This window comes from Xyrauchen texanus, chromosome 43 (genome assembly GCF_025860055.1).
Source record: "Xyrauchen texanus isolate HMW12.3.18 chromosome 43, RBS_HiC_50CHRs, whole genome shotgun sequence".
In the NCBI taxonomy this organism is placed as follows: domain Eukaryota; kingdom Metazoa; phylum Chordata; class Actinopteri; order Cypriniformes; family Catostomidae; genus Xyrauchen; species Xyrauchen texanus.
This window is the reverse complement of record NC_068318.1, coordinates 16,523,178-16,549,595: the sequence shown is the minus strand read 5'-3', so window position 1 is coordinate 16,549,595 and position 26,418 is coordinate 16,523,178. Positions and strand designations below refer to the sequence as shown.

The 26,418-nt window shown below is 37.9% G+C and overlaps 1 protein-coding gene across 2 annotated transcripts in view; it reads left to right on the top strand.

Annotated features, from left to right (window-relative positions):
• The window catches only part of LOC127635447 (cell adhesion molecule 2-like), a 558,530-nt gene extending 532,379 nt beyond the window's left edge, over positions 1-26,151 (top strand). Inside the window, exons 8-12 of one of the 2 annotated variants that reach the window (XM_052115509.1) lie at positions 2,001-2,091; positions 2,710-2,888; positions 6,608-6,718; positions 23,386-23,508; positions 25,521-26,151. In XM_052115509.1, the coding sequence (XP_051971469.1) occupies positions 2,001-2,091; positions 2,710-2,888; positions 6,608-6,718; positions 23,386-23,508; positions 25,521-25,639 (623 nt within the window). In that variant the 3' untranslated portion in view covers positions 25,640-26,151. The remainder of the gene's footprint in view (positions 1-2,000; positions 2,092-2,709; positions 2,889-6,607; positions 6,719-23,385; positions 23,509-25,520) is intronic. The other variant, XM_052115510.1, reaches the window with a different exon arrangement.
• The last annotated feature ends 267 nt before the right edge of the window (positions 26,152-26,418 follow it).

Here is a 26,418-nt window from a genome sequence, read left to right as displayed (position 1 = left end):
TTAATGTACAGTACATCCAAACACTTCATGAAAATCTGATTCATATTTTAATTGCTTAAATATTATAATTTTTACATACACAAACTACAGATCTGGGTTAAACCAGGACCATAACCACAATATGCATTCAGGGGGACATGTCCCCTCCAATAATCAGATATGGCCAGATTGTCCCCCCAATAATTGATATCCTTGTTGCTGTTCTGTTGCAGTCCATTATGCATCGCCGTCTAGCTGTCATTAAGTTGTTGCAAGAATAACACATAGGTTTAAAAAAAAGTTAAATTTTTAGCGTGCTCAATTGTGAATGTGAAAACATTAACAGAGTAGTCTTCAGCATCATGCAAATTCTGTCTGCCAACTTGACATTGGCCTTTTCTCAGGTTCAGAGGTACGTTTGTCATCCCAGGAAGACCCCTTGTGTCACTTCATTTGATACAATGTCTCATTCCTTCCCTCGGGGAACGGAGGTTACAACAGTAACCATGATGTTTTCTTTTAATAAGAGACCGTTTTATTTTGAGCATGTCCTTGTCAAGTCTGTGCTCAAAAAACGAACCCCCAGTTAAAGTAGTTCACCTAAAACTACCACTCATTTACTCTCCGTTATGTTGTTCAAACCCTTCATGCTGTTACTTTTTCTTGGAACATAAAAATAGATGTTTTAAGCACCTTTATTCCAAACAGTTGATAGTGAGCAGGAGCAGTCAAGCTTCATAAAGGACAAAGCACTACTAAAGGTTCAGTATAAAGACATCACAACAGTCCATATGACTCATGCATTATATTCCAGTCATTCTGGGGCCATAGAAAAGCTTAGATATGGACTACATTTATGGTATTTTAATGATGATTTTTTTTTCCTCTTTGGACCTTGACAGCAGTGGACAATATTAAGTGTTTTTGTATGTGAAAGAGCATCATTAGGATTCTAGACAGAAATGTTGTTTTAAGATTCTACTGGGAGGAAAAAACAATGAGGCAAAACATGTTGACAGTAAATCATTTTGTGTATTTTATTTTTGCTAGCTAGATGATGTCATAATTTTACAGATACATCAGTGATGAAAAGAAATTCAAATTATATTCATATTTTCTTTGAGACAGCCCAAAATAAACATGTCGAAACTGGCATATTGCTAGCAATGCAGACACAGTGTTTGACTTGTACTGTGTGAACTGAAAAAATATTTTAAAACCAAAAATAATACAATTTTGGTAACATTTAAAAAAAACTTTATTCAGAAATTTTGAATTTCATCACCTTTACTATTTTAAAGGATGAGTACAATTTCTAAAAACATTTTTAAATTCAAGTGTTTTATTTGTTAACATAAGTTAATGCATTATGAAATAACACTGAACAATTGTATTTTTATTAACAAGCATTAACCAATATTAACAAATGCTTTATAAATGGTTAGTTCATGTTAACTATTGCTTAACTAATGTCAACATTACAGAAATCTGATATATGGCAATATACAGTATGTAGAACACATATATAATATGTATGTTAATGAATGGTTTTCACTGATATAATAACACATATTTGTACATATGCATCATAATGCAACATATATTTTCCCAAATCATTGTGGAATTTGAATAGGCAAAATAGGCCAACTATATTAACTAAAATATGTAAAAAGTTATGTTATAATTTTAAATGGCTGTATATCAGATTTTTGTTTATGCTACAATAAAGTTATTTATCCAAAGTAATTTGGGCACTTTTTAAATCGTTTATAAAAAGAATATGGTGACCTGATGCAAAAATCAAGAAGCTCAATATTACAGACAAAATTAATTTGTCCATTATAGTTTCTCTTAAAGCTATGAGATTTAATAAATCTACTGAAATACTGAACAATGGAGCTTTTGAGCCTGATCACATTTCACATCGCTTTCTTTGATCTCCATAGATTGTTATTCCTCTGCTTGGATGCTGTTGTCTAAAACAATATTTCATTGTTTGTCTCTCTCTGTCTCTGTCATAGATGCTCCCCGTGTTGAGATCAAACACTCGTTACCCATCCCACAGGAGGGGCAGTACCTTAAACTGGAATGTGTATCTAAAGGAAACCCCTCGTAAGCATTTGCAAATTATCAGCATCTCGCTGAATTATAATGTTTGCAGAGAGCTTTGGGAAAATGTGTTGCATATCTTTATTGCACCTGGTGGAAATCGCCCTGTGGGCAGGCCTACGGCTAGTGACTTCTAACCACATGCTTGTATTAATGTGATGACTCATAAATGTGATCCGGTTGAAATTAAATAGCTATGAATATTTAACCATAAATTCACATGGAAGACATGTTTAAGAAGACCTTAGCTACTGGTACAATTTTACTTAAAATATATAAAGGCCAATAGTTTCCAATAGTTCCCAGACAAGGTTGTAATCTTCAATAAATGTTAGTTGTTCAAATTGTTTGAAGTCTGAGTTTAAAATCAACATAAAATCATAATACATTCTTGTTGTTCCTGGTATTATTGGGCACAATTCATCAGTGGTTCATGCAGAAATATATTATGCAATTAAAATGGGTCGTGAATTCCATTTCATGTGGACTCTTATAATCTAATTGAAAAACACTAGTGTTTACAAATCCATTGCTATTGGTTTTTAGCAGTCTTTAGCATGACACTTTTTATTTCTATTAGCATTAGGGGGAAATAAACTTTGAAATGTGTTGTTTCATCAGTCCAGACCCAGTGCTTTGGACCAAAGATGGCAGAGAACTACCAGACCTGGACCGCATGATTGTTGAAGGAAGAGAGCTCACCTTCATGTCACTGAACAAAACAGACAACGGCACCTACCGCTGCGAAGCCACCAATCACCTGGGCACCAATCACGCTGAATATGTGCTGTTTGTTTATGGTGAGTGACAGACAGATTACATTAACATGTCTGGCATGCTAACAGAGCCCTTGCAGCTGTCTGCTAATCAAATCTATGCATCTACCCTGCATTTTATTTTGACGCCTTTGAAAGCTGCAATGCCCTGCAATGTTTGTTGCCACAAAACAAAAATCTAAGCTTAGGTAGTGGTGCTATCAATGGTAAGCATCTCTATTATTGTTATAAAGCCATTTGTTAATCCTAAATATTAAACTCTGGCATGTAACTCCTGCACCTTTTGTGCTACAGACATAAATGTTACCTCAATCCATGTGGCTTGTTGATGAAAGGTGTGCTATTACTTTTATAAGCAATTAGATGGATGACTTTTGACAGGTGGACAATAAGAATGGCAGAAAATCTCACTAGACATGAACCATAACTAGGTCCCAGAATAGCAAAACGTTTTGGGCCAGTTAGTATCCACTCAGGACACCCTAGAAACCACATAGCAAGGTGTAATCACCACTATGGCTCAAATATTACACAAAAGATGTGCAGCTATGCTACAAGCCACAGATCTTCCCTGTGTCCAGTTGTGACTTCATATGAAGTCAATGAGGTCCACTCCTCACTTAGCACATAACAGCAAAGCATGATGAGTCTCTCCACACCCTGATGATCAGAGGCTACGCTGTGTCCACATCTGTTGTCTGTGTCATCAACGGCAGCTGTGTGGATATGATCACAGGCTCATAATGGTTATGACAGTGGGTACAAAGTTGAAGAAGCACCCCCCCCCCTTGACTTTAAAACCCTCCGGGTTCCAAAATGCTTCTTTGGGTTCCAGAAGTTTCTTTGCTTTCTCTATCACTTTCTTTCTCTTTTGATCTCGGTATTTGACTCTTCTCACAGAGCATCTTAAGAAGATTTAATTAGCCGTTATGGTGGAATGTAGGGGTCCAGTCACTGGCTCATTGAAATGTCAAGACACTGTAACAACAAGGCGAACCAAAGCTCTTAATGATGTTGATGCTATAAAACTGACATCTTCTCTGTAGGAATAAAAAGCTAATTGGGCGTCACAAATATAAAGCACCTTGTATGAATTCATTACTGCCTTTTTTTAAATGGCAAAACATGATACTGTCCTTCCATCGGTGATTAGCACAAAAATCTGAAAAATATAATGGCTGCTGTCCTTCATTACCTCATCATCTTTCTTTTATTGTAACAATTGGAAACGCAATGATTTTTCTCATTCATTATGCAGCCAGTTGGTATTCCTGGCAGGGACTGCCATGTCAGTAGGGTTCTGTAGGAGTCTTGAGAGAGGTACAGTCAATATTATTTTCAATTCTCACACTTAATTAAAACTGGGCCATGACATTCAAATAAAATATTAGAGCAAGCCAATAGTATCTAGACTATTTGAACAGGTTATAACACTAACATATACCATATACCTCCCAACATGCTGAATAGTTCCATAAGCTGTCATTTTTAAAAGAAAATCATTTCTCTGTCAATATCTTTATCAATATATTTAGGCTTTTCAAACATACAGTATGTATATGTTTAACATACAGTATATACATGGCTGATCTTTTTACAAAAGCAAGTGATTACACATGAGATTGTATTATTAGGAAGATATGAGAAATGATTTGATTCATTTCCGGACAGATGGCAGATTTGTAAACATTTCTCTGCATGGTGAAGTACAACATAACTAATACATTTGTATTTTGAAATCAAAACATTTACCTCTTCTAGTAAGGTAAGCATTACTATTATTACATTATCACTATTAGGATTAGAGATTTCAACAAACTCCTAATCTTAGATATTATTCTTATATATTTTTTATTATTATTATTATTTTGTCTGGTAGACAATTAAGTGGACAAAAAATCTTGCCTTTTACTTGAGCTTTGAGCTGCTGTTTATTAATGTATGCTACTGGAACATGAGGTCTGAGCTAATCCAGAATCCTAAAAGTAATCCAGCTATCAGCTGCTTGTCTACTTGAGTCTATTATCGCAATGGCAGACTGGTGAGATATCTTATCAACTTGAGTCCAACTCTCCTCTCCTGTCTTTATCACTGTACTTAATGTACTTTATGCATGCAAAATGGCTGCCAGTTTTAAGCTGACTGTGGAACTATAATTACGATTAAGAGGCTTGAATGATAGCTGCCATTTTTAAGAGTATACATTTGAATTGCACATTGAAGTTATATGAGATTAATGCTGAATGGTGTGAACTTTGGTTTTGCAAATTAATTATTAATAAGCTCAATCGTCTGCATTTTAGGCATAATTTCCATTACCACAAAAAAATATATATATATATTATTTTGTCCACAAAGATTACAGTGAGACAATTACAATGGAAGTGAATGGGGCCAATTTTTGGAGGGTTAAAAGGCAGAAATGTGAAGCTTGTATTTTATAAAAGCACTTACATTCATTCTTCTGTTAAAACTTGTGTATTATTTGAGCTGTAAAGTTGTTTAAATTCAAGTTTTTTTAGTCGTTTTAGGCAGAGGTGGACAAAGTACACAACTCCATTACTTGAGTGAAAGTACAGATACTACTGGTCAAACATTACTCCATTACAAGTGAAATTTGTACATATTTTTACTTCAGTAAAAGTACAGAAGTACTTGGTTTTAAACATACTTAAGTATCAAAAGTAAATTTCCTTTTTTATGTCAATGCATTGTTTTAATATTGTTGCATTGTTGTATGTAATACTTACAATACCATATGCCTCTGAAGCAACCTACTGAATACACTGACTAGCTTGTAGTATCTACGGAATAAAGAGCTTTTAGAATGTTACGAAATCGTTATTTTTTTATTTAACGATCCTACCCACCCCCACAAAAGCAGCATGGTAGTGTTCTCAAACAGCTCTGGCAGTGTGCACACATCTATGTGTATACATTCATCCTCATTTGAATCAAGCAGACAGTGAAATTGCTGTAAACACAGACATGAACACTCACTTGGGCTGTAAGTCCAGGACTAGAAAAGACTGTTTATGAAGCTGTTTCATACCTATACATGATAACTACTCTCTCCAGCTCAGCGGCAGCACCAACACAGGTTTGAATGTTAGGGTTTTAGGGTTTACAGTGCTACTTAGTCATGGCAAAAAAGTTGTATTATTGGCTATATCTTCACACAGAAAAGATTTGTAAGCAACTGTTTCACACAAAAATCATGTTTACACATATATTGTTTACATCTTGTGGCTTTACCCTTGAAACAGATTATTTTAACATTCACACATTGGCCCCATTTACTTCCATTGTAAGTGCCTCACTGTAACCCAGAATTGTGTCGGCTTAACGGACTGCCTTTGATGGTTCATCAAATAGTGATTCTTTTCTCCCTGTATGCTTGCCTTTTTTTTTTTTTAATTTGTACAAAACTGTCACTTTGATATCATCCTGAACGGCTTGATATATTGTACACAAACCAAACTTCCATTATCGGTAAACAAAGACATACATTTTTCTGAGTGTCAGGTGCACTAGATCTGTTGTTGTTTATTTCAATACTTTATTCATGTGTACATTGTTGAATGAGTTTTTTTCATAGTGCTGTCAGCATATAACTATTGTGTTTCTTTTTTTTTCCATTGGTATGTTAATGTTTTCTTCCCCTTGTCATTGTTGTTTTGTCTTTTTGTTTGTCCATTCCTGATTACGTGTTTGTCATCATTGGTGTTTGTTGCGTACGACAGATGCCCCCACCACACCGTCACCATCCACAACTCCCCCTGCACCCACCCTCCCAGACACTACAGGTCCCTTAGACTCCAAGATCCTCATTCCTGCTGTCACCGGTAAGAGAGGTACTGTACAACCCCACCTCCCTTCCTCTGTTTCCTCATCATCTCCATCACACACCTCCCTTTATCTCTTTTTCTTTTGCCCCAAGCCAGTTTTCACAGTCTGAGGTCTGCAGCTCCAAGGACATATCCAGGCTACATCTGGATAGGAGCATTTTAGTACCCTATGGTCACTCTTCACCTTTGCGTCTCCTTGTTTAGGTTGTATCTTTTCCCCCATATCCCTCCACTTATGTTCTTTATCATCTTACCCGTGTACATTTACCTTTGCCATGAAAGGTGTGTGTGTGTGTGTGTGTGTGTGTGTGTGGTCTGCGTCCTTCTCTTCATTCCACACTTCTATATGAAAGGAATAGTCCACCCAAAAATGAAACTTCTGTCATTATTTACTTACCCTCTTGTCATTCAAAAATCAGATTCTGTTATTTTTTTCTGTGGAGCACAAAATGAGAATTTTGAAGGATCTTCATGCAGCTGTTTTTCATACAATGAAAGTTCCATAAAGGGCAAAAATATGTTTAGAATGTTGTGTCAACTAAAAAAACAAAATTATAACTTACAAATCTCGAGACACCTGCGTTCTATTTCATTTGTTGCATCTAGCTTGTTTTTGTGCAAGGGTGTGTGTGGTCTGAATATTCCTTAAGAGTTTGGAACAATGTAAGAGTAAGAAAATATTGGCAGAATTTTCATTCATCAAGGTGACCATCTGCTTGAATGAACCAGGTGAAAGATTATTTTTGTGTTTTAGATGCAACAGTGATTGGTCACCTTGATTATTCTCTATCCTTTGGGGATGGTAGTGCATCTATAGAAGGATTTCACAACAATTTCCCTCAGTTCTGTTCCGCTTATTCGCTGGAAGTGTCATACTACCCTAGCCTATGTGGTTAGATGCCAAGTCTGGAGGCATAACTGTGATGTGACCGTTCTATAGATCCTTGCTCTGCAACCTTAGCTTCAGGGTTATCAGGGTCTGTTTTGTATCTTGTATATGAATGCCTCAGTTAAATATAGATCATTTGATTTATAAGGTGTAACTAAAATTCACACTCCCTGTAGATTTACTGTAAGGTCATTGGAACGTCCACGTATTTTCAAGCCGCATTTTTTAAGCCCTGCATTTGTGAGGGCTCCATGGGTTTCTATATAATAGTTGTTAAAAAAAGTGTATTGTATCTATATTATTAGCTCAGATAAATATATATATATATATATATATATATATATATATATATATATATATATATATAATATATATATATATATATATATATATATATAAATGCATATGCAATATGATCTCGAAGACGTTTAATTATGCCTTCTTAATGAAAACAAACTGTGTTTGAATAATGTTATGAGTGATGTAGCATTATTATTAATAAATTCAAAATAAAAACATTAAAACCATGAAAAACAGGGATACTGCCTCCTCAGAACAACTTTAAACTTAAAACATATCAGGTGAGTCCTCTATCTGCTACAGAAATATTTTTATTTTCTCATCAAGCGAATATCATTAGAACAGATGCACAGTCTTGGTTAACATTAAACAGTCTGACAGGATATACCTCAGATTCAAAAACACTGCGAAATGTAATTGTCCCATGTATTGCAGTTAGCGTGTAGACTAATTGGCACCATTCATTAACTTCTGGCTGCAATAGGTTGACCGCATGCTATCTTCATCTTTGTAATAATTATTATTATTAATGCAGTGCCTCCAGTGCCTTTCCATTGCTTGCTCACGATACTCAGCCCAACCTTACCAGCTAATGTTTATGGGTGATTCTTCTGTATGGTTATGTTAAAGGCATAATTAAAGGTAAAAATAAAGGCATACCAAAAAAAATGAAAAAGATTTAAAGAATAGATCAAACCTTTTAGTGTGTCTTTATTTACTTTTTTAGATTTTAAATAATACATTTGAGTTTTTCCCTCGCATAGACGTTTGAACTGTCCTCAACAATACATTTATAATACGTTTCAAAATAAGATACTATAATTATCCACTGCACTTTTTCCCTGTAAAAAATAAAATTATTATTAATTTGTTACTTGTGTACAATTTAGATTTTTTTTTTTTACAAATAAAAAATAAATGCTGTCCCTATGGTAGTTGTTATTACATCACGAAAGCATTTCAGAGAACAATTTAAACTGAAGTTTCAAATGAAGTTATGATGGAAATGAGAAGTGACAGTCAATGAGAAGTTTTGTCAGTATAGGTGTCCTGTCCCATCACAATGAAACAGCTCTTTTAATGGTTTGACCTCATTAACGTAGAGAGTACAGTGTTGATGTGAAATAGTTGTTATTTTGCACATGCAACAGTATATAGCACCTGATTCATGTGAGTCACGAGAGAACCAGAAGAGATATCGAGTGCACATCTGATCATATCTGTGCCACTCTAAAGAAAGCAGCAATCTATATAATTTTATGTCAGGAGGATCTTTTGTTTCTTTTGTTATACATGAAAACTTGCTTGTAATCCCAATTTTTATTCACAAATGTAACTGTAATCTGAATATGATGGGTTTTTATGTTTAATATATTACAGTTACACAAGTTACAAGTATTCTGTTACTCCTCAAGCCTGTTAAAACAGGATGTTTGGGAAATAAATATTGAAGAACCAATAAGTTGTATTCATGTCATAGCAATAAACCATAACTTGCTACCAGTGCTGGGAATATTACTTGTGAAATGTAATTAGGTACTGTTTACAAATTACATGACAAAAATGCAGTCGTAACATAATTTGTAGATGCAATTTTTGGGGTGAAATAATTCGATTAATGTTGTATTACTTTCAACGTAATTCTGCGTGGTTTAATCGTGGTGCACAATTTCAGATAAATGATTGCATCCATGTGTAGTAAGAGATCAGACCAGTTAAAGTTATCACTACACCAAAGGTGCATTCATTTACGTTGTGAAGCTGACTACAAAAGCAATTTAAGAAACTAAAAGTAACTTTGCGGCGCAAATCCAATTGATTATGAAATGACATTAAATGGTGCATTTTGATGTGTTTGATAGTTAAAAATATTTTTTTGAGTTGTTTAGATTTGCGATGTAAAGTTTAAAAAAATATGAAACCATTCCTCCAAATGCTTCTAAAGATTTGATGAAAAATCGTTTGCATTTTGGAAGCCAGAGTTTACATTGCACAGTGATGTTTTTGCCTGCTGTATCCTTAAAAATGAATTATCACTATGGATCCAGTGGTTAACCCTCTGGGGTCTGAGGGTGTTTTGGGCCCTGGAGAAGTTTTGACATGCCTTGACACTTGTGCTTTTTTCAGTTGCTTAAAAACACATTAATGGCTAAAGCCTGATAACCCTGTATTCAGCACAAACTGGGATACAATAATATGTGAGCAACATGTGTGTACATGTTTGTATTTTTGAGAAAATAACATTTATGCATGGTTTTTGAAAAAACTAAATTTTTAAGTCATTGAAATAAGGCCATATAACACATACTAAACATTTGTCCACAAGCCTTTTGAGAACTGGGTCTTGTAGCCTAGAGGTTTTGCTACAAAATTTTGTGAAAACCATCCTGATCACTCATTCATACAAAACAATATAGTAATTTAACTTTTGTAAGACAATTTTAGTGTTAGAAAGGTCATATGCGAGGAGGCATGAACTATAATGAATATTGATTGTAATTCAAACCTGAGGCGACAAAAGACCCTCCCCTAGGCCTATCAATGAGGAATGTGACAGAAAGAAAATGTTAGGAGACTTAATGATCAAAATCAAGTTTTAAGTTAAAAGAAGTAATGACTATACATTTTCTTTACATAAAGACTGTACTTAATTTTAGACCTACACTAACATTTAAAAGAAGTCTCTTCTGCTCACCAACACTGAATTTATTTGATAAAAAATACAGTAAAACAGTGATATTGTAAACAATTTTCTATTTGAATACATTGTAAAATGCAATTTATGATCAAAGCTGAATTTTCAGCAGCATTATTGCAGTCTTCAATGTCACATGATCCTTCAGAAATCATTATAAGATGGTGATTTTCTAATATGGACATATTTAAAGTGTAATTTACTAATTTAACCTGAACACATATTTGCCAGCACAAGCTTTGTTGATAATAATGAGGCAGCATAAACACTAGTTAAAATATAATCTAAACATTCATATTATTTTTATATCATATTACACATCATATTTATATTATACAGCATACAATTTAAATACCTGTTTTAGCAGAAACAGCATTTAAATATAACTAAAACTTGCTTTTTAGGAGTCATATTTCAAATGTCAAAACTCTGAATCCTAGCTGGCAAGTCTGGAAACAGTCCCACTAGTAAAATATGTACATGTTTATATAAAATAGCATGTCAACTAATGAAAACTAAATGATTTATTCGTCCGAAATTGTATCCTCGGCTGGATCAAGTCTCTCTTCAAAATACAAAGTTCATTGGAGTCCCGCTCTTCTTCTGAGGAAAATTGTAACTCTTCATCACTATCCAGGAGTTTTCTCACTTGTGTATCTTGCTGTCTTTCAAACGCACAGAAAAATTTATGAACTTTGTTTTTAAGGCACAGTCAGAGGCGTTTACCATTTGCATTGATCTTCTCACCACATTAGCGTATGAATAGCGCACTGTGCTGGTGGGTGTGATCGAATGGTGGGTGTGATCAAATTAGAGCTAATTCACTAAGCCAGGAGAAACTGTACATTGCTTTGTTTCATACAGATTACATTGCAGGATAATATTTGTTTTAAATTTTAATTTTCGGCGCGTCTGTCGACCACAGAGGGTTAAATGCTGAGATAGGCCACTCTTATTGAACCTATATCAGCCATGAAAAATGTAAAAGATTGAAAAAAGAGAATGATTATGTAATCCTATCATGTAAAAGTAACTGTAGTCCGATTATGAGTATATTAAAATGTAATTTAATCCAATTACAAGAATTTTAAATTTGTAATCTGATTACATAACACAGATTACATGTAAACCATTACTACCCAGCACTGCTTGCTTGGCAGGTTGTATTAGGGGGAGGGACAATCTCATTTTAGATAGCATTTAATTAGACCAAAATCCGTGCAGTGCAAGATGAGTCATTTATACTTTTGGTTTGTCCTCTATACATCTGAATGAGAATGACTGAAAATTTTAAATACATTTACCAGATAAAAGTTCATTTTGTGAAGTTTTAAAAAAGAAGAAGTACACTAGCATATAGATGACATGAACAGACATATTTTGATTTAGTGGGATCTTTGAATGTAGATTAGTGGGCTAGCCATATACATTTCAGCATAACCTGGCATATACATGGGATTTTGTGTATGTAAGCTACTGTATGTATCAGAGTAACCTGCTTGTTGACAGGCTCTGACTTGTAGTTCCCAGCTGTTTTTTTATCCTGAAGCAGATCTTGTAACATACTGTATAAATATACGTATTGTGTTTAAATAAAACCTGTTTCAACTGCTTAATGCAAACAGATATTTGTATAAAATAAAAAATAAAAACACTGCTGCACACCCACCTTCCATTGATCAGAATTTATCTTTGAGTTTGTAGTGCTGAAAGTCTATGGTGTTATCAGAGCTTATTTCACTTAATGGATCAGCAGCTCATCCTCCTCCCTGCGATCAATGGGGGCATACCAGCAGCGAATTTCTTGCCTTGCCATTCTGCCAGGCTTAATGGGAATAATATCTCTTCCCTGAAGAAGCATGAGGCCCAGACGATGTCATCAGTGTGTCTCCCATCCCAGTTAAATCTGCCAAATGCATTTTTATGGCTTGCAAATTAGCTATGACCTTATGAGGCTGAAAGGTTGACTAAAATACTAGAGATGTGGAGAATTTTAAAATATTTATAGCTCACTTTTCATAATCAGCATGAAAGCACCCTGCCGCAACCCAGAACCCCGGCAGAAATTCATCCATTTTAGGGAGGATCTGGATTTAGGATCATTAGCCAAGGCCAGAAATTAAAGGGATGGAAACAAAGCACTGCATTTTTGCTGAATTATTGCAAAACTTTCTTAACTTGTCCAGCGTCTTCCAAGAATTACCAGGCTTAATTGGATTTACTTTAGGACATAAACACAGGGAGGCAGAAATTATAGAAGGACTCAAGTTTTCAGGTCTTTGGAGTGTGTTGGTTGGGGGGTTTTTTTTTTTTCAAAAATGTCCTATTATTTACGCTGTAAGTCATTGTGGATTCCTTCAAGTCCCTTCGTCAAATAAGTCATAATAATCATGGCTGGTAGCTACTGTAGCATCCTGCTAGGAATCTCATGGCGTGGAGCGGAACATATGTTCCTTGAAGCATTGACCAGAAATTCAGCAATTACTTAACATGGCCACACCACAGGAGCATAATGAGCAGACATGGCCTGTCAATTGTGGGTTGGATACAGCCTCGTTCATGGGCTGTAGTCCCAGTAAGTAGCAAAAAATGAGCAATCCACAGAGAGTTCTTTACAACTTCCAACACTTTGTTACTGGTCCACTAGCAAGGTTGTCTTGGAAAGCTTTGTTGATCCATTTAGTTTTTTTATGAGAAGTTCAGTACTTTTGTTTAATTTCCTTGAGTTGGTCAAGTAAATATTTGTAGCTCTATTTTGGTGATGGATGGTAAACCTTGTTCTGCAAAATGTGTGATTTGCATTTCCTGCTACCAAGATCAGGGTTAGGGTTAGGGCTTGGGCTTGGGTTAGGGCATATCAAAGGTTACCATCTAGACACGAACCCAGTGGGTTCTACAAAAGAGTAGCTTGTTTTTTTATAAGCATAAACTCAGAATTTCAGTGTGGTCTTCAGTCATACATTTTGCTGCACTGCTTGCCAAAAGTATGTGTGCACAACATTAATGTGTGCTTGTTGAAAATTTAATTTCAAAACCATGGGCATTAATACGGATTTGGTCCTCCATTTGCTGCTATGTCAGCTTCCACTCTTCTGGGAAGGCTTTCGGCAAGATGTTGGAACATGGCCACATGATGAGGCCTGAAACAGCCAAACCCATTAATTCGAAAGTGGTGTACATACAATTTTTTTTGTTGTTTATTTATCCTCAATAGAACAATTAATATGATTTCTAAGAACATGTGGACAAACATTACAGAATGAATTAATTTAACTTTACAGAAAGGTGCTCAGAGAGACCCTGGAATGAAAAAACACTTCCTCTGAGGGTCTGCCAGAGGACACAAGCAGAAACCTTTAAATGGATAAAGCCAAAAATTCAGCTGCTGTGTCCCTGGAGGGTCCGTTAAATATTGAGACAGCAGTCCTGACCGCTTGCCTTCCTCTCCTTTCTAAAAGTGATGGAGCACAGGATGAATTAAAATGCAATGCAAAGGTCTTTTTCCTCAGTCACGCAGCACAGTTATTGATGATCTGTCACATTAAGTCATGTCGAGGGAAGACTTATGGTAACAATTTAAAATAAAACAGAAAAGGAAAAAGAAAAATCATCCACTGAATATGAATTACAAATAACAGTCGCTTCATTTATTTTGTTGCTGAGGAAGGAAAAACTTTAAGTAACCCTCTGGAAGCCTCGAGCTTCTCTAATTTGCCCGAATGAACACTCTTGCTATTTCTCAGCACTCATTGAGGATCAAGTTGAAAGTATGATGGCATAATTATGAATGTTACCATGTAATATCTCAGTGGACACTGACCCTCTCCACAATACATACTCTAAATGACTGCAATAACTTGCTTCTGCCTCTCGGTGGATATCACCTGTATTTGCTTTCTTTTTCACCCTATTTGGGTTCAATCATTGTGTCTCTCATCAGACCTACTTTTTTAACCACAATTAGAAGCTGTAATTTGTTTTGAAAATCTAATTAAACTGTGCTGACCAACTCAGCGGTCCCTTGTGCCCCTGTTTGGCTACAGATCAACCCTCAAGTACATCCTGTATGTAATTAACCTTCTGATTGCTCAAAGGTCATTGCAGAGGCTGCTGTGCAGAGGGATGTGAATAGGGCACCTAGCTATTTTCTTTCTTTGTATTTGAATGAAGATTAAATTAGTTGGGGGTGGGGTTCAATTTTTCCAAATATAGCAATCGTTTATCTCACAATAATGCATTGATATTCTATTGCCAAGAATTTATATTTTTTGTTGCATTTTGCACAACAATATTTTGGGGTTAAAAATAAATAAAACATATGGATCACAACTAAGAGTAAATGGTTTGGTTAGTTTGAATGTCATTCCCATCAACAGAATTAGGCCCAAAGATGAGGACCCATCATACCAACTGCTTCTGTTTCTACCTGGTAATAGTTCAGCTTTTTCCATTAGACTCAAATTGTCAGCAGGAAATGGGGAATAATTGATGTACTAAACAGTGCATTAAGCCAGTATGTATCTTTATTTATTTATTTACAGAGTCTTAGAGACCTAATGTTATTTATTTGGATGGCTTTTACTGCTGCGTGGTGTTCCATGAAGAAATGTGGTCTTAAATAAGCCTGTATATGCAGAGAGAACAGGAACTATAGCATCTTCATGCCTGAGGCTGAACACTAATATGCCCTCTTAGATAGAAAGGACATTGCAATATCCATTAACTGGGAAAGCAGCCAATGCTGGTTGAGCTAGATAGTTTAGATTGTTTGACAGAGACAGTAAAATACTCATAAAACCTTCTTGAGATGTTTTATTAACCTGTTTTGGGGGCTTGTTGGTATATCTAGCTCTGAAAAAGCAATGTATCAAAATTGGCATTTATATAAAGTTATATGATATGCTTATCTTACATGCATATACTGTATATATATACACACACATGGAATAATGTACAGATTTTGCTTTCCTGAAGGAAATTGGTATTTTAGTTCACCAAAGTGGCATTCAACTGATCACAAAGTATAGTCAGAACATTATTGATGTAAAAAAAAAAAAAAAAAACAGCATCATCGCTATTTGAAAAAAGTCATTTTTGATCAAACCTAGACAGGCCCCATTTCCAGCAGCCATCACTACAACAACTTATCCTTGAGTAATCAGGCTAAATTGCTAATTTTGTACTGGAAAATCACTTGCCATAATATCAAACACAGCTGAAAGCTATATGGGTTGTTAAATGAAGATTAACATTTTTTTTGTGTTTGTTTTTGAGTTGCCAGAGTATGCAATAGACTGGCATGTCTTAAGGTCAATATTACTGTAGGTCAAAAATGGCAAAAAAGAAATAGCTTTCTCTAGAAACTCATCACTCAATAATTGTTTTGAGGAATGAAGGCTATACAATGCTTGAAATTGCCCAAAAAAACTGAAGATTTCCTACAAAGGTGTAGACTACAGTCTGAAAGAAACTGTCTCTAACAGGACAGAAAGAAATGTGGAAGGCCAGATGTAAAACTCAACAAGAGGATAAGTACATCAGAGACTCTATTTTGATAAATAGATGCCTCACATTCCCTCAGCTGACAACTTCATTGAATTCTACTCGCTCAACACAAACAGTAAAGAGAAGACTCAGGGGTGCAGGCCTTATGGGAAGAATTTAAAAGAAAAAGCCACTTTTGAAACAGAAAAATAAAAAGAAAAGGTTAGAGTGGGCAAAGAAACACAGACATTGGACAACAGATAATTGGAAAAGAGATTTATGGATCTTAAACATCATTGAGCTTTTGTGGAATCAGCTAGACTGTAAGGTGGTGAGAAGTGCCCGACAAGACAGCCACATCTATGGCAAGTGCTGCAGGAAGTGTGAGGTGAAATGTCACCTGAGTATCTGGACAAACTGACTGCTAGAATTCCAAGGATCGGCAAAGCTGTCATACAATTTTTTTAAATTGTAATAGTAATTTTTCACATTATTAATGTCCTGATTTTACATTGTGATCAATTGAATGCCACTTTGGTGAAAAAAAGTACCAATTTCTTTCTATAAGAGCAAAATCTGTACATTATTCCAAACTTTTGGTTGCCAGTATATGCAGTATACACTCACCTAAAGGATTACTAGGAACACCTGTTCAATTTCTCATTAATGCAATTATCTAATCAACCAATCACATGGCAGTTGCTTCAATGCATTTAGGGGTGTGGTCCTGGTCAAGACAATCTCCTGAACTCCAAACTGAATGTCAGAATGGGAAAGAAAGGTGATTTAAGCAATTTTGAGCGTGGCATGGTTGTTGGTGCCAGACGAGCCGGTCTGAGTATTTCACAATCTGCTCAGTTACTGGGATTTTCACGCACAACCATTTCTAGGGTTTACAAAGAATGGTGTGAAAAGGGAAAAACATCCAGTATGCGGCAGTCCTGTGGGCAAAAATGCCTTGTTGATGCTAGAGGTCAGAGGAGAATGTGCTGACTGATTCAAGCTGATAGAAGAGCAACTTTGCCTGAAATAACCACTCGTTACAACCGAGGTATGCAGCAAAGCATTTGTGAAGCCACAACACGCACAAGGCGGATGGGCTACAACAGCAGAAGACCCCACCGGGTACCACTCATCTCCACTACAAATAGGAAAAAGAGGCTACAATTTGCAAGAGCTCACCAAAATTGGACAGTTGAAGACTGGAAAAATGTTGCCTGGTCTGATGAGTCTCGATTTCTGTTGAGACATTCAGATGGTAGAGTCAGAATTTGGCGTAAACAGAATGAGAACATGGATCCATCATGCCTTGTTACCACTGTGCAGGCTGGTGGTGGTGGTGTAATGGTGTGGGGGATGTTTTCTTGGCACACTTTAGGCCCCTTAGTGCCAATTGGGCATCGTTTAAATGCCACGGCCTACCTGAGCATTGTTTCTGACCATGTCCATCCCTTTATGGCCACCATGTACCCATCCTCTGATGGCTACTTCCAGCAGGATAATGCACCATGTCACAAAGCTCGAATCATTTCAAATTGGTTTCTTGAACATGACAATGAGTTCACTGTACTAAAATGGCTCCCACAGTCACCAGATCTCAACCCAATAGAGCATCTTTGGGATGTGGTGGAACGGGAGCTTCGTGCCCTGGATGTGCATCCCACAAATCTCCATCAACTGCAAGATGCTATCCTATCAATATGGGCCAACATTTCTAAAGAATGCTTTCAGCACCTTGTTGAATCAATGCCAAGTAGAATTAAGGCAGTTCTGAAGGCAAAAGGGGGTCAAATACAGTATTAGTATGGTGTTCCTAATAATCCTTTAGGTGAGTGTATGTACTGTATATATTTTATTCTTTTTTTTTACATATGTTTTAAAAATAACAATACATAAAAGTTACCTAAACATGTGCAAGCCTTATTCTGAGCCTTGAATTTCTAAATAGACAATCTAAATTAGGAGGAATGCTTCTTTTGTATCAGACATAGAGGAATTAGATATCATAGTCTCAGACTAATGTTGATGTATCTTTGGTAAACAGCTTAATTTCCAACTGAGTTTCTAATCAAGTCTAATGAGCTCACACTTAAACTCATAATTTGGTTAATAATGGCATCTTTCCATTCCACTGCATTTAACAATTTATGCGTAATTTGGTTTGGTTGATTGTGGTGGAACATTTGAATCCAAGAGTCTGCACAAATGATGCATACAGCAATCAAACGATAACTACCATTTAACAGTTTGTGCAGGAATTACATATTAGGCAATTTATTAAGAAGTTTCCATTCAATGAGCCTTTTGCATAGACAATTGCTCAGAACAAGCGTGATGTTTTGATATGTTGTAATTGTTTCAGTTGGCCAACCATATTTCTGCACCTTTCAAATTGGAAGCACACCACCGGTTGCCCTGTAAATGTTCATTTTCAGTGTTCGATTGTACCATGAAGGTGAAGCTTTCCAATTTAGCACTTTCTCTGTCGCTGTCCTTCAATAGCTCACCAATGTAAAGAAGATCACTGAAGCATTCACTTTCACTTTCCTCCATCCATTTTACACTCAGCCCACGCTCACCATCACCATTTAAGCCATTTATACAAATATCTCCCACAATTATGGTAACAGTGATCTCCCAGACAGCATGTACAAGTCTCGAGGGCTTGAGTCACCACATGTGGAGGTAATAGTAATACTAACCTTGAAATGTCATCCTTACGAGAGAGCAACATGGCCACACCTCCTGTTCCTGCCCCCTCGAGGCCTCTTCATAACCCCCACCCCCTTCCACGTGGATTTCTTAAGAGATTGCTTCCGACATGTTTCTCCTCTCAAAGTGTTCCTTTAAGAATTTATGTGACTGCAGGGGTTTGCGTGTGCTGGGTGCTGTTGCCATTTTCAGCCTTGTTTAGCCACAGCTGGATTGGAAGCCTCTTCTCAGATGTGCCTTCGGCAAGTTTTTACCCCACACCATCAGAGCTGTGCAGTTTCAATGCCTTTAATTTGTTAAATTTGCCAAAGCCACACAATGCTGGGGCCGGGGGAAGAAATTATAAATATTAAAATAGGAATTTGCGTGCAGTGTTGCAATATTAAATCATGAGGGAAGGACTGTCGCAAGCCTTATTAAAAGATAATGTGTGCTGGGGGAGAGGAAACATATCACTTCTCTGCTGGTGGATCCCGCTCTGTTAAACCCAGTGTATGTCTATAGACAAATGGCTCCACATTTCCACAAACGAACAAGCCTTAGCAGTCTTACACCTTGTTTTGAGAACATATTTCAACATTTAAAGTAAACTAATTCAGCGTCTTAATTGAATCATAAGCTGGCTTTGATGTCTGAAGTTGTCTGAACTGTCAGATGTTACTGTAAATAAATGACTTGCAAACCTCAAATATATTATTTGTTTCAAAAATGTTTTTATTATATTATAAATAAAGTATTTGGAGTAGATATCCAGCTAAACAAAAATAGGAACTGGGTGTCCATCTATTGAATGTGCATCAGCTGCTTTCTTGAAGGCAGCTTCATTACTTTTATTGAGAGTGATTTTGTTTTTTGGCATCTAGATTAAGTTGTTGTTGTTCTTAACTTTACATTGGGAAGACATCCCTTAGACTGATCTTACTCTGAATTCGGTGACAGTAGACATATAGTTCTACCACTGAAATCAGGAGAGTGGAGGTTACAAGAGTAACCTAGATGTTCCCCATCTGTCGCTCACTTCAAAGTTGTGTCGAGTGAAGCGACACTAGGGGTCCCTATTCAGTCACTCAATACGCTGAACCATGTACGTGCGCTGCTGATGCAGGTGCGGGCAGGCAGTTGTGAAACAAAGGGACAAGCTGCAACAGAATGCACGTACCCTTCCCCAACGCCCCACAAAATTGTCATAAACTTTTTAGATTCCCGGCACCCCGAACGGGGGAACAAAGTGACGTCCCAAGCATGGGAGTAGGCCGTGCCAGGTTGGGGCCATCTTAATGCTATCACATGCATCGGGGAAGGCGTTCTTTTCCAACTCTTATTCTTTCAGGGGGAAAAGACCTCACGGAGACCACCACCTGCCCAGGCTGGGGGGAGGTAAAGAGTGTCAAAATACGTCACGTGTTTTCAGTCCACATGTGGGAATGGCGGTGGTAGATCCTACCTGCTGCGAGGGAGGAGTTTCTACAAACACGGCGACGGGGGGGCAGTGGGGACTGCCCAAGAGAGACGTGGGTCCGCCCGTAGGGGGACCGTACCCCGGAAAATACACACAGGGGGATTAATCCACACTAGTCCCATCCTCTGGAGCACCTATTCCAATTTTATTGGTCTGGCCGGGGAATTCCTCAGCTGAATTCACGGATCAGAGGACTGGGGAGGAAGAACATTCAGGGAGCGCAAATCTAGCAGACTCTCCTGGGGGAAAGAGCACACGTGATCACCTCAGTGGAGGGGAAAGGCAAGCGGAACACCTGGTCAAAAAAAAGTTATGCCATTTTAGGGCGTAAAGTTGCCTAGTAGAGGGAGCTCTGGCTTGGTTGATCACGTCAGCAGGTGGTATGTCACTTAAATCTCCTGTCCAGGGGCCCGACGTGGAGGTTCCAGAGGGAAGAGAGAGCATACTTTGTCGTGACAGCATGAGAAATGCTGAGAACTGCTGGGCGAAGTCCTCAACGGTGTTGCTGAATAGACCATGGGCATTGATGAAATGTGCTTTGTCCACATCTCGCATCTCGACCAGGTTCAGAAATAGATGATGCTCCTGGACCACGAGGGTGGCCATCACCTGCCCGAGTGGTCCTGAGGGCGAGGTCGGTCTCAGAGGGCAGTTCCTGCAACACGTTGGGGTCAGGACAACCCAAGTGCAGATATTTGAGTTCCTTGGCCTGGTGAAATTTCAGGAAGGCCATGGCATGTAGGTGGCCTGTCCAGCGGCGCTGTAGGCTTTTGCGGTCAGTGACGATGTCATCCTGTTGGCCTTGCAGGGGATCACCGGGCGATCCCACCAGGTGGCGGCGTTCTCAGGACACAGGTGTATTGCAACCTCTTCACCTGGGGGACCTCCGAGTACCCGTGGGCCAATTTCTCATTGGCCTTTTCTTTTTCAAGTTCAGAGGTAACCGAGGCCTTCAAAGAAGTCCCCTAGTGTCACTTCATTCAACACAACGTTGAAGTGAGCGACAGATGGGGAAAGGTCTGTGCTTACTGAGATTAGAGCCACTGCCCCCAGTGACAGAACTTGCTTGCTGTCTACTGCATATATAGGAATTACCTTTTAAGTTGTATTTTTAGTTGTAAGTGATGTAATATAGTACAAAATGAATGCATATTTTATTAAACATACACCCTAAACACAACCCTGAACCTAAACCTCACCGTCAAAAGAGTAAAAATTTAATATTAGAGGGAAAATGCCACCCCTGAATCGGACTCATCATTTGTTTTGTGAACCTGATTACGTCCAGGATTTCATAGGACCAGAAACTATGTCTACGAGACTGCTCACGCAATGTGCAGTATTTGTAATCAGTAATCAGTAGTAACACAGGAAAAGATAATCACGATTCAATTGATTGGAAAATGTCTAAAGGGGGTTAGTGCTTGTCAGTAACATGGAAAATGGGGGGTCGATTTCAAAATATGGAACATTTGGTAGTAACATGTCAGAACATGTTGAGTCCCACCCCCGACTTCTGACATTAGGGATTCCTGGATCAAAACCAGCACGCTTAAGGGGCCAGTACAGAGGCAGTTTTTCCACAGGTGGAAACACATGTGGAATGGTTCCAGATTGGGCACCAGCAGCCTGTTAGTGTAAAAGGGGTGAAAATACAGGCTGTTTGATAGCTGAACTAAAATCAGCCACACCTGCAGTGAGATGCTTTTTAGAGCTTAAGTTTGATTTATCGATGTCATAAAAATATACAGAATTTAATACCGCAGCATTTCACTTTTGGAAATTCAGAAACATGTGCCTGTCAGATACAAGCAGCCATTCCACATTTCATATTTCAGTGAGCCGATAAAAGGGTGATAGAAATCTGCACACATTTTTTTTTTATTGTGATTGATTGACACGGGGAAGTCAGATGCAGCTTTTAGGTCTTACAGTCCTCCTGTAAACACATCAAAGGGAAGACATGATATTATTGAAAGAGAGAGTGTCTATAAGATGTCAATCAAAGGGATGGAACAGACACTCTGGCTCCCAGGTGATGCTGATCCGAGGTTAGATTTTCCATTACTAAAATGAGAGCAGATGGACTGTTTGAATGGCTCTGTGGCCCTGAGTTTACCCCAGCTTTGTGCGGCTGATACAGTAATTGCAGGCAGTGATTACAAAGCTCCCGCAGCACAAAGCACAGCCCAGATAAAATGCGCATGCAGTAACAGATGCAACACATTTTGTCAATTATTATATACCACTCAAAATAGCACTAAGCAGAGAAATAATATAGAGCCACAGCTCAGTGTGAAATAAGACAAGGTCTGTCTTACAAATTAGCAATACGCTTGAAGGTTCCACAGAGTTGTTTGGTCGTTGATGATGTGGCTGTTACTCTAACTGTCTTTTGTTGTTGTGGTCAGCTGTGGATGTGATGAGGTCAGCTAAAGCTTAATTTGAAGAGCAGGTTTTGACTTTTTACCATGAAATTGCCTTGGTAAAACCTCAAGTGTATTGTGTTTGATTGAATGTGTGTGCAGGTATGTTTTGGTAATTATGGCAATAGGGGAAACAGTGACTTTGTTCCAAAACCTTGTGAACGGCCTTGCTATCTACTGCATACATAGGGAGTTGTCTGCAAAGGTTGGGGCGGGGGCGGAGAGTGCAGAGAGTGTGAGAGAGAACACTGCATGGCTTTACGGAAGAAACGGGTTATGTAATGCAACATCAAACTGTTTCTTTATAAATGGTATTGTCTCATCATATATCTCGTTTGAAAACATATCAAAATATCTTTAAAAGTCGTGATATCGCCCAGCCCTAGTGTCACTGCTTGTGAGGTATTTTGAGGAGCGCTGACTGCCTCCTGCTGATGCGGCTCTTAAAAACACAAAGTTATATGTACTTTAAGCTTGAATTACTCTTTTTATACCAAAATACTTACTTTTACTATTGAATTTACATATGATTCAGGAGTCATGTATAACAGCTTTTTTACTGTAAATAGTTAAATCGCACTAAATTAATGTTAAATCTACAGCCCTCTTAGAAGTTAACAAAATATGATGAAATGACAAAGTGCAGTTTGCCAAATAAGTTTTTTCTTATCTCTCAATCCCCCTACCCCCCCCCCCCCCTTTTAACAGATCCTAATGCCCTGGAGCAACGTGGGCCAGATCACGCTCTCATTGGCGGAGTAGTTGCTGTTGTCGTTTTTGTTACATTGTGCTTAATTATTGTATTGGGACGCTATCTGGCACGGCATAAAGGTGAGTTTTTCCTTCCCTTTCAGTTCAAATCAGGTCATTTTTCAGGTACACTGAGATGTTTATAAAGATATTAGAAATATACAAAAGTACAATAAATAATAATTAAACATGAAGGCAATATGCATGGATTGATTTGAGCAAGCCAGCACAAAATATTAAGATTGTGTATGTGTAGTAAACCAAAGCAGACATCGAGGCAATGCAAACTTTATGTCTGTGCAAAATGCACTTTTCTGGATACTGTGTGCTGCAGATACTGAGTTCCCTGTCAAAAAGCTACACTTTGATGCAGCGATGATTTAGCGCTTTGGGAACAACTTTAGGTGTGACCAGCTGTGAATATGTGTGCAACACGTCAATGAAAATGACCAGAATTTATAGTCTCTGCTGGTGACATCATTGGATGCATCTGTAGCAGGGCTATAAATTGATGTGTCACAGGTGCATCATCAGATCTTTTGTCTTCAGATAATTTTGTGTGTGTTGTGCTTCTTGACTGTCAGAACTTTCTACTTTCCACTGATAGGAGTTAGAATTGTTAGTCAGTGTGCAGAAACCTTTCTCTTTTCTTTAAAAAAAAAAAAAAAGAAGAAAATGAATGACTGATAAACAAAGCAAGCGGTGTGTGTTCCCATTTTTACGCTCTATGGTTGAAATGGACACAAACCAGTTTTGTGTGTTTGGGGGAAGAGCATGCTGCTCTTGCGTTGGGGCATAGATCTGGCTGAGGAGCGGGAGACGGGTCCGTCCCTATCGTTCGCTCTCTCCCCAGATCCAGCTGATCCTTCTCGTAAGCCTGAAGCGCACTTCGGTGCCTCTTCAGTTCACGAGGGGGATGCTGAACCTCTGAACAGTCCACGCACAATAATAAAGTGGCTGAGGAATTACTCGAGGTGGTTACTTGGGCTGTGGCTAGGCTACAGTTAGACTGGCCACGCGAATAAGAGACCCCCAAACTCTCCAAACTAGAAGATAGATTTCTGTCTAGTGGCCCAAAAAAAAAAAAAAGGGAAGGGAACGCAACATCAGTCCCTTCCTTTCTTTGATGACCTCCATGACGAGCTCTCTCATTCATGGAGGACACATTATACTTCCCGTGTCTTCATGCCCTCGACGTCGACATATTCAACTATCGTAGGTGCCGAGGCACGGGGGTATTCAGTGATGCCACCGATAGAAGAGACGCTTGTGGGTTATCTATCCCCTGGCTCGGCATCATCACTAAAGAGACCCACTCTTCCCCACAAAGCCATGCATGACCACCTCCATGCATGTGGGGAAGGCTTATCAGGCAGCAGGTCAGGCTGGTGCTGCCCTACACTCTATGGCAGTGTTGCCATACCAGGCTGATCTGGTATGTTGAAGGACCTGAGTGCGGGCACCTTCAGAGATAAGGCCAAGTGTCCGGTAAATTTCATTGACGTGTTGCACACATATTCACAGCTGGTCACACCTAAAGTTGTTCCAAAAGCGCTAAATCAGCACAGCATCTTGTTCCGCTTTTATCAGGGAACAGGGGTTACAGTTAAGTAACCCGAGACGTTATCTCCTCTACAATGCCACATATTCAAACTCAAGAAAACACAATATATAAAGCAATATTATACAGTAGGGCTGTCAAAATGGTTGAAAAACTTAAATAATAGTAATTTTCAAATTATTTTCGAATTCTAAAGACAACTTTATTGTCTCCTAAGCCCACAAGACGGCGCAAGTGAGCACAATGAGCACAATTTTTATTTGACCGCCCTATTCTACAGTATACACATGCCTGTTGAATTTTGTGTTTCTGTTAGAAATGACACAAGCTAAATATCACTTCTTATAATAGTAATGCACTCAATATAGTAATTATTCAAAATAGACTTGCCATTTTAAAGTTTCTTCCACTTTGACCTTGACAATGTTTAATTTTAAACACAATACACACAAATAGGTATCGTAAAGTTTCAATGACATTTGGAAAATCAAGTTCTTTCTTTAAATCAAGACCGTGTGGGTTTTTTTTTTAGGCACGTATTTGACAAACGAGGCTAAAGGAGCAGACGACGCCCCGGACGCAGACACAGCCATAATCAATGCCGACGGCAACCATGCACATGCAGAAGAGAAGAAAGAGTATTTCATTTAGACTGCAAGTGGCACTCTGCTCCCCTCTTGTTCTTCTCTCATTCCTCCCCTCCTTCCTCTATGTGGGAAGTCCTTCAGAGAGCAAAGGAAGCTTCTTTTCACACTTTAAGTTTCCTTTTGTTGTGTTTTTTTTTTTTTTGGTTTGGTTTGGTTTTTCTATAACAGCTCTCCAATCTCACCTGCTACTTTTTACGAGCGACTTATTTGCTGAAGATGTCACCTTTTATAATCATTACATAGCTGTAGGACACCCCCAAAATAGTGTGAAATGTCCATTTGTGAAACATCCAAAAAGAAAAGAAAAATAATCTGCAGCCATCTTTCAGTAAGGACTCATTCTCGCATTCCCTCACAGTGCCTAAATAAAATATACAGATGACCATTGAATTTCAGTCAATGCCTTCATGTTTTTCAGTAAACCTCTGATTGGTTGCTTGCTTTTTATCTTCAGCGTTATGATTTTACAAATGTTCTGTACTCTTTTTTTTTATTGTTTTGTATTTTTACTTTAATTTATTTAGATTTCTTTTTTTTTTTCATTTGTGATTCATGCTGAATCCATTTATTGTGATGTTTCTCTCCCCGCCCCCAAAAAAGAATTATGTACAGTAGTAAAAATACACTCAGACTTGAAGTGAGGGAGGTTCCCTTTTTAATTCTGCAGATTATTAGGTGTTAAAAATGTTATCGGTACATAGAGATGCTCCATTCTCCAAATTACCATTACATGACATCAGTATTCTGTACTTGACATGTAGATATTGTTAAGTAAATGAATAG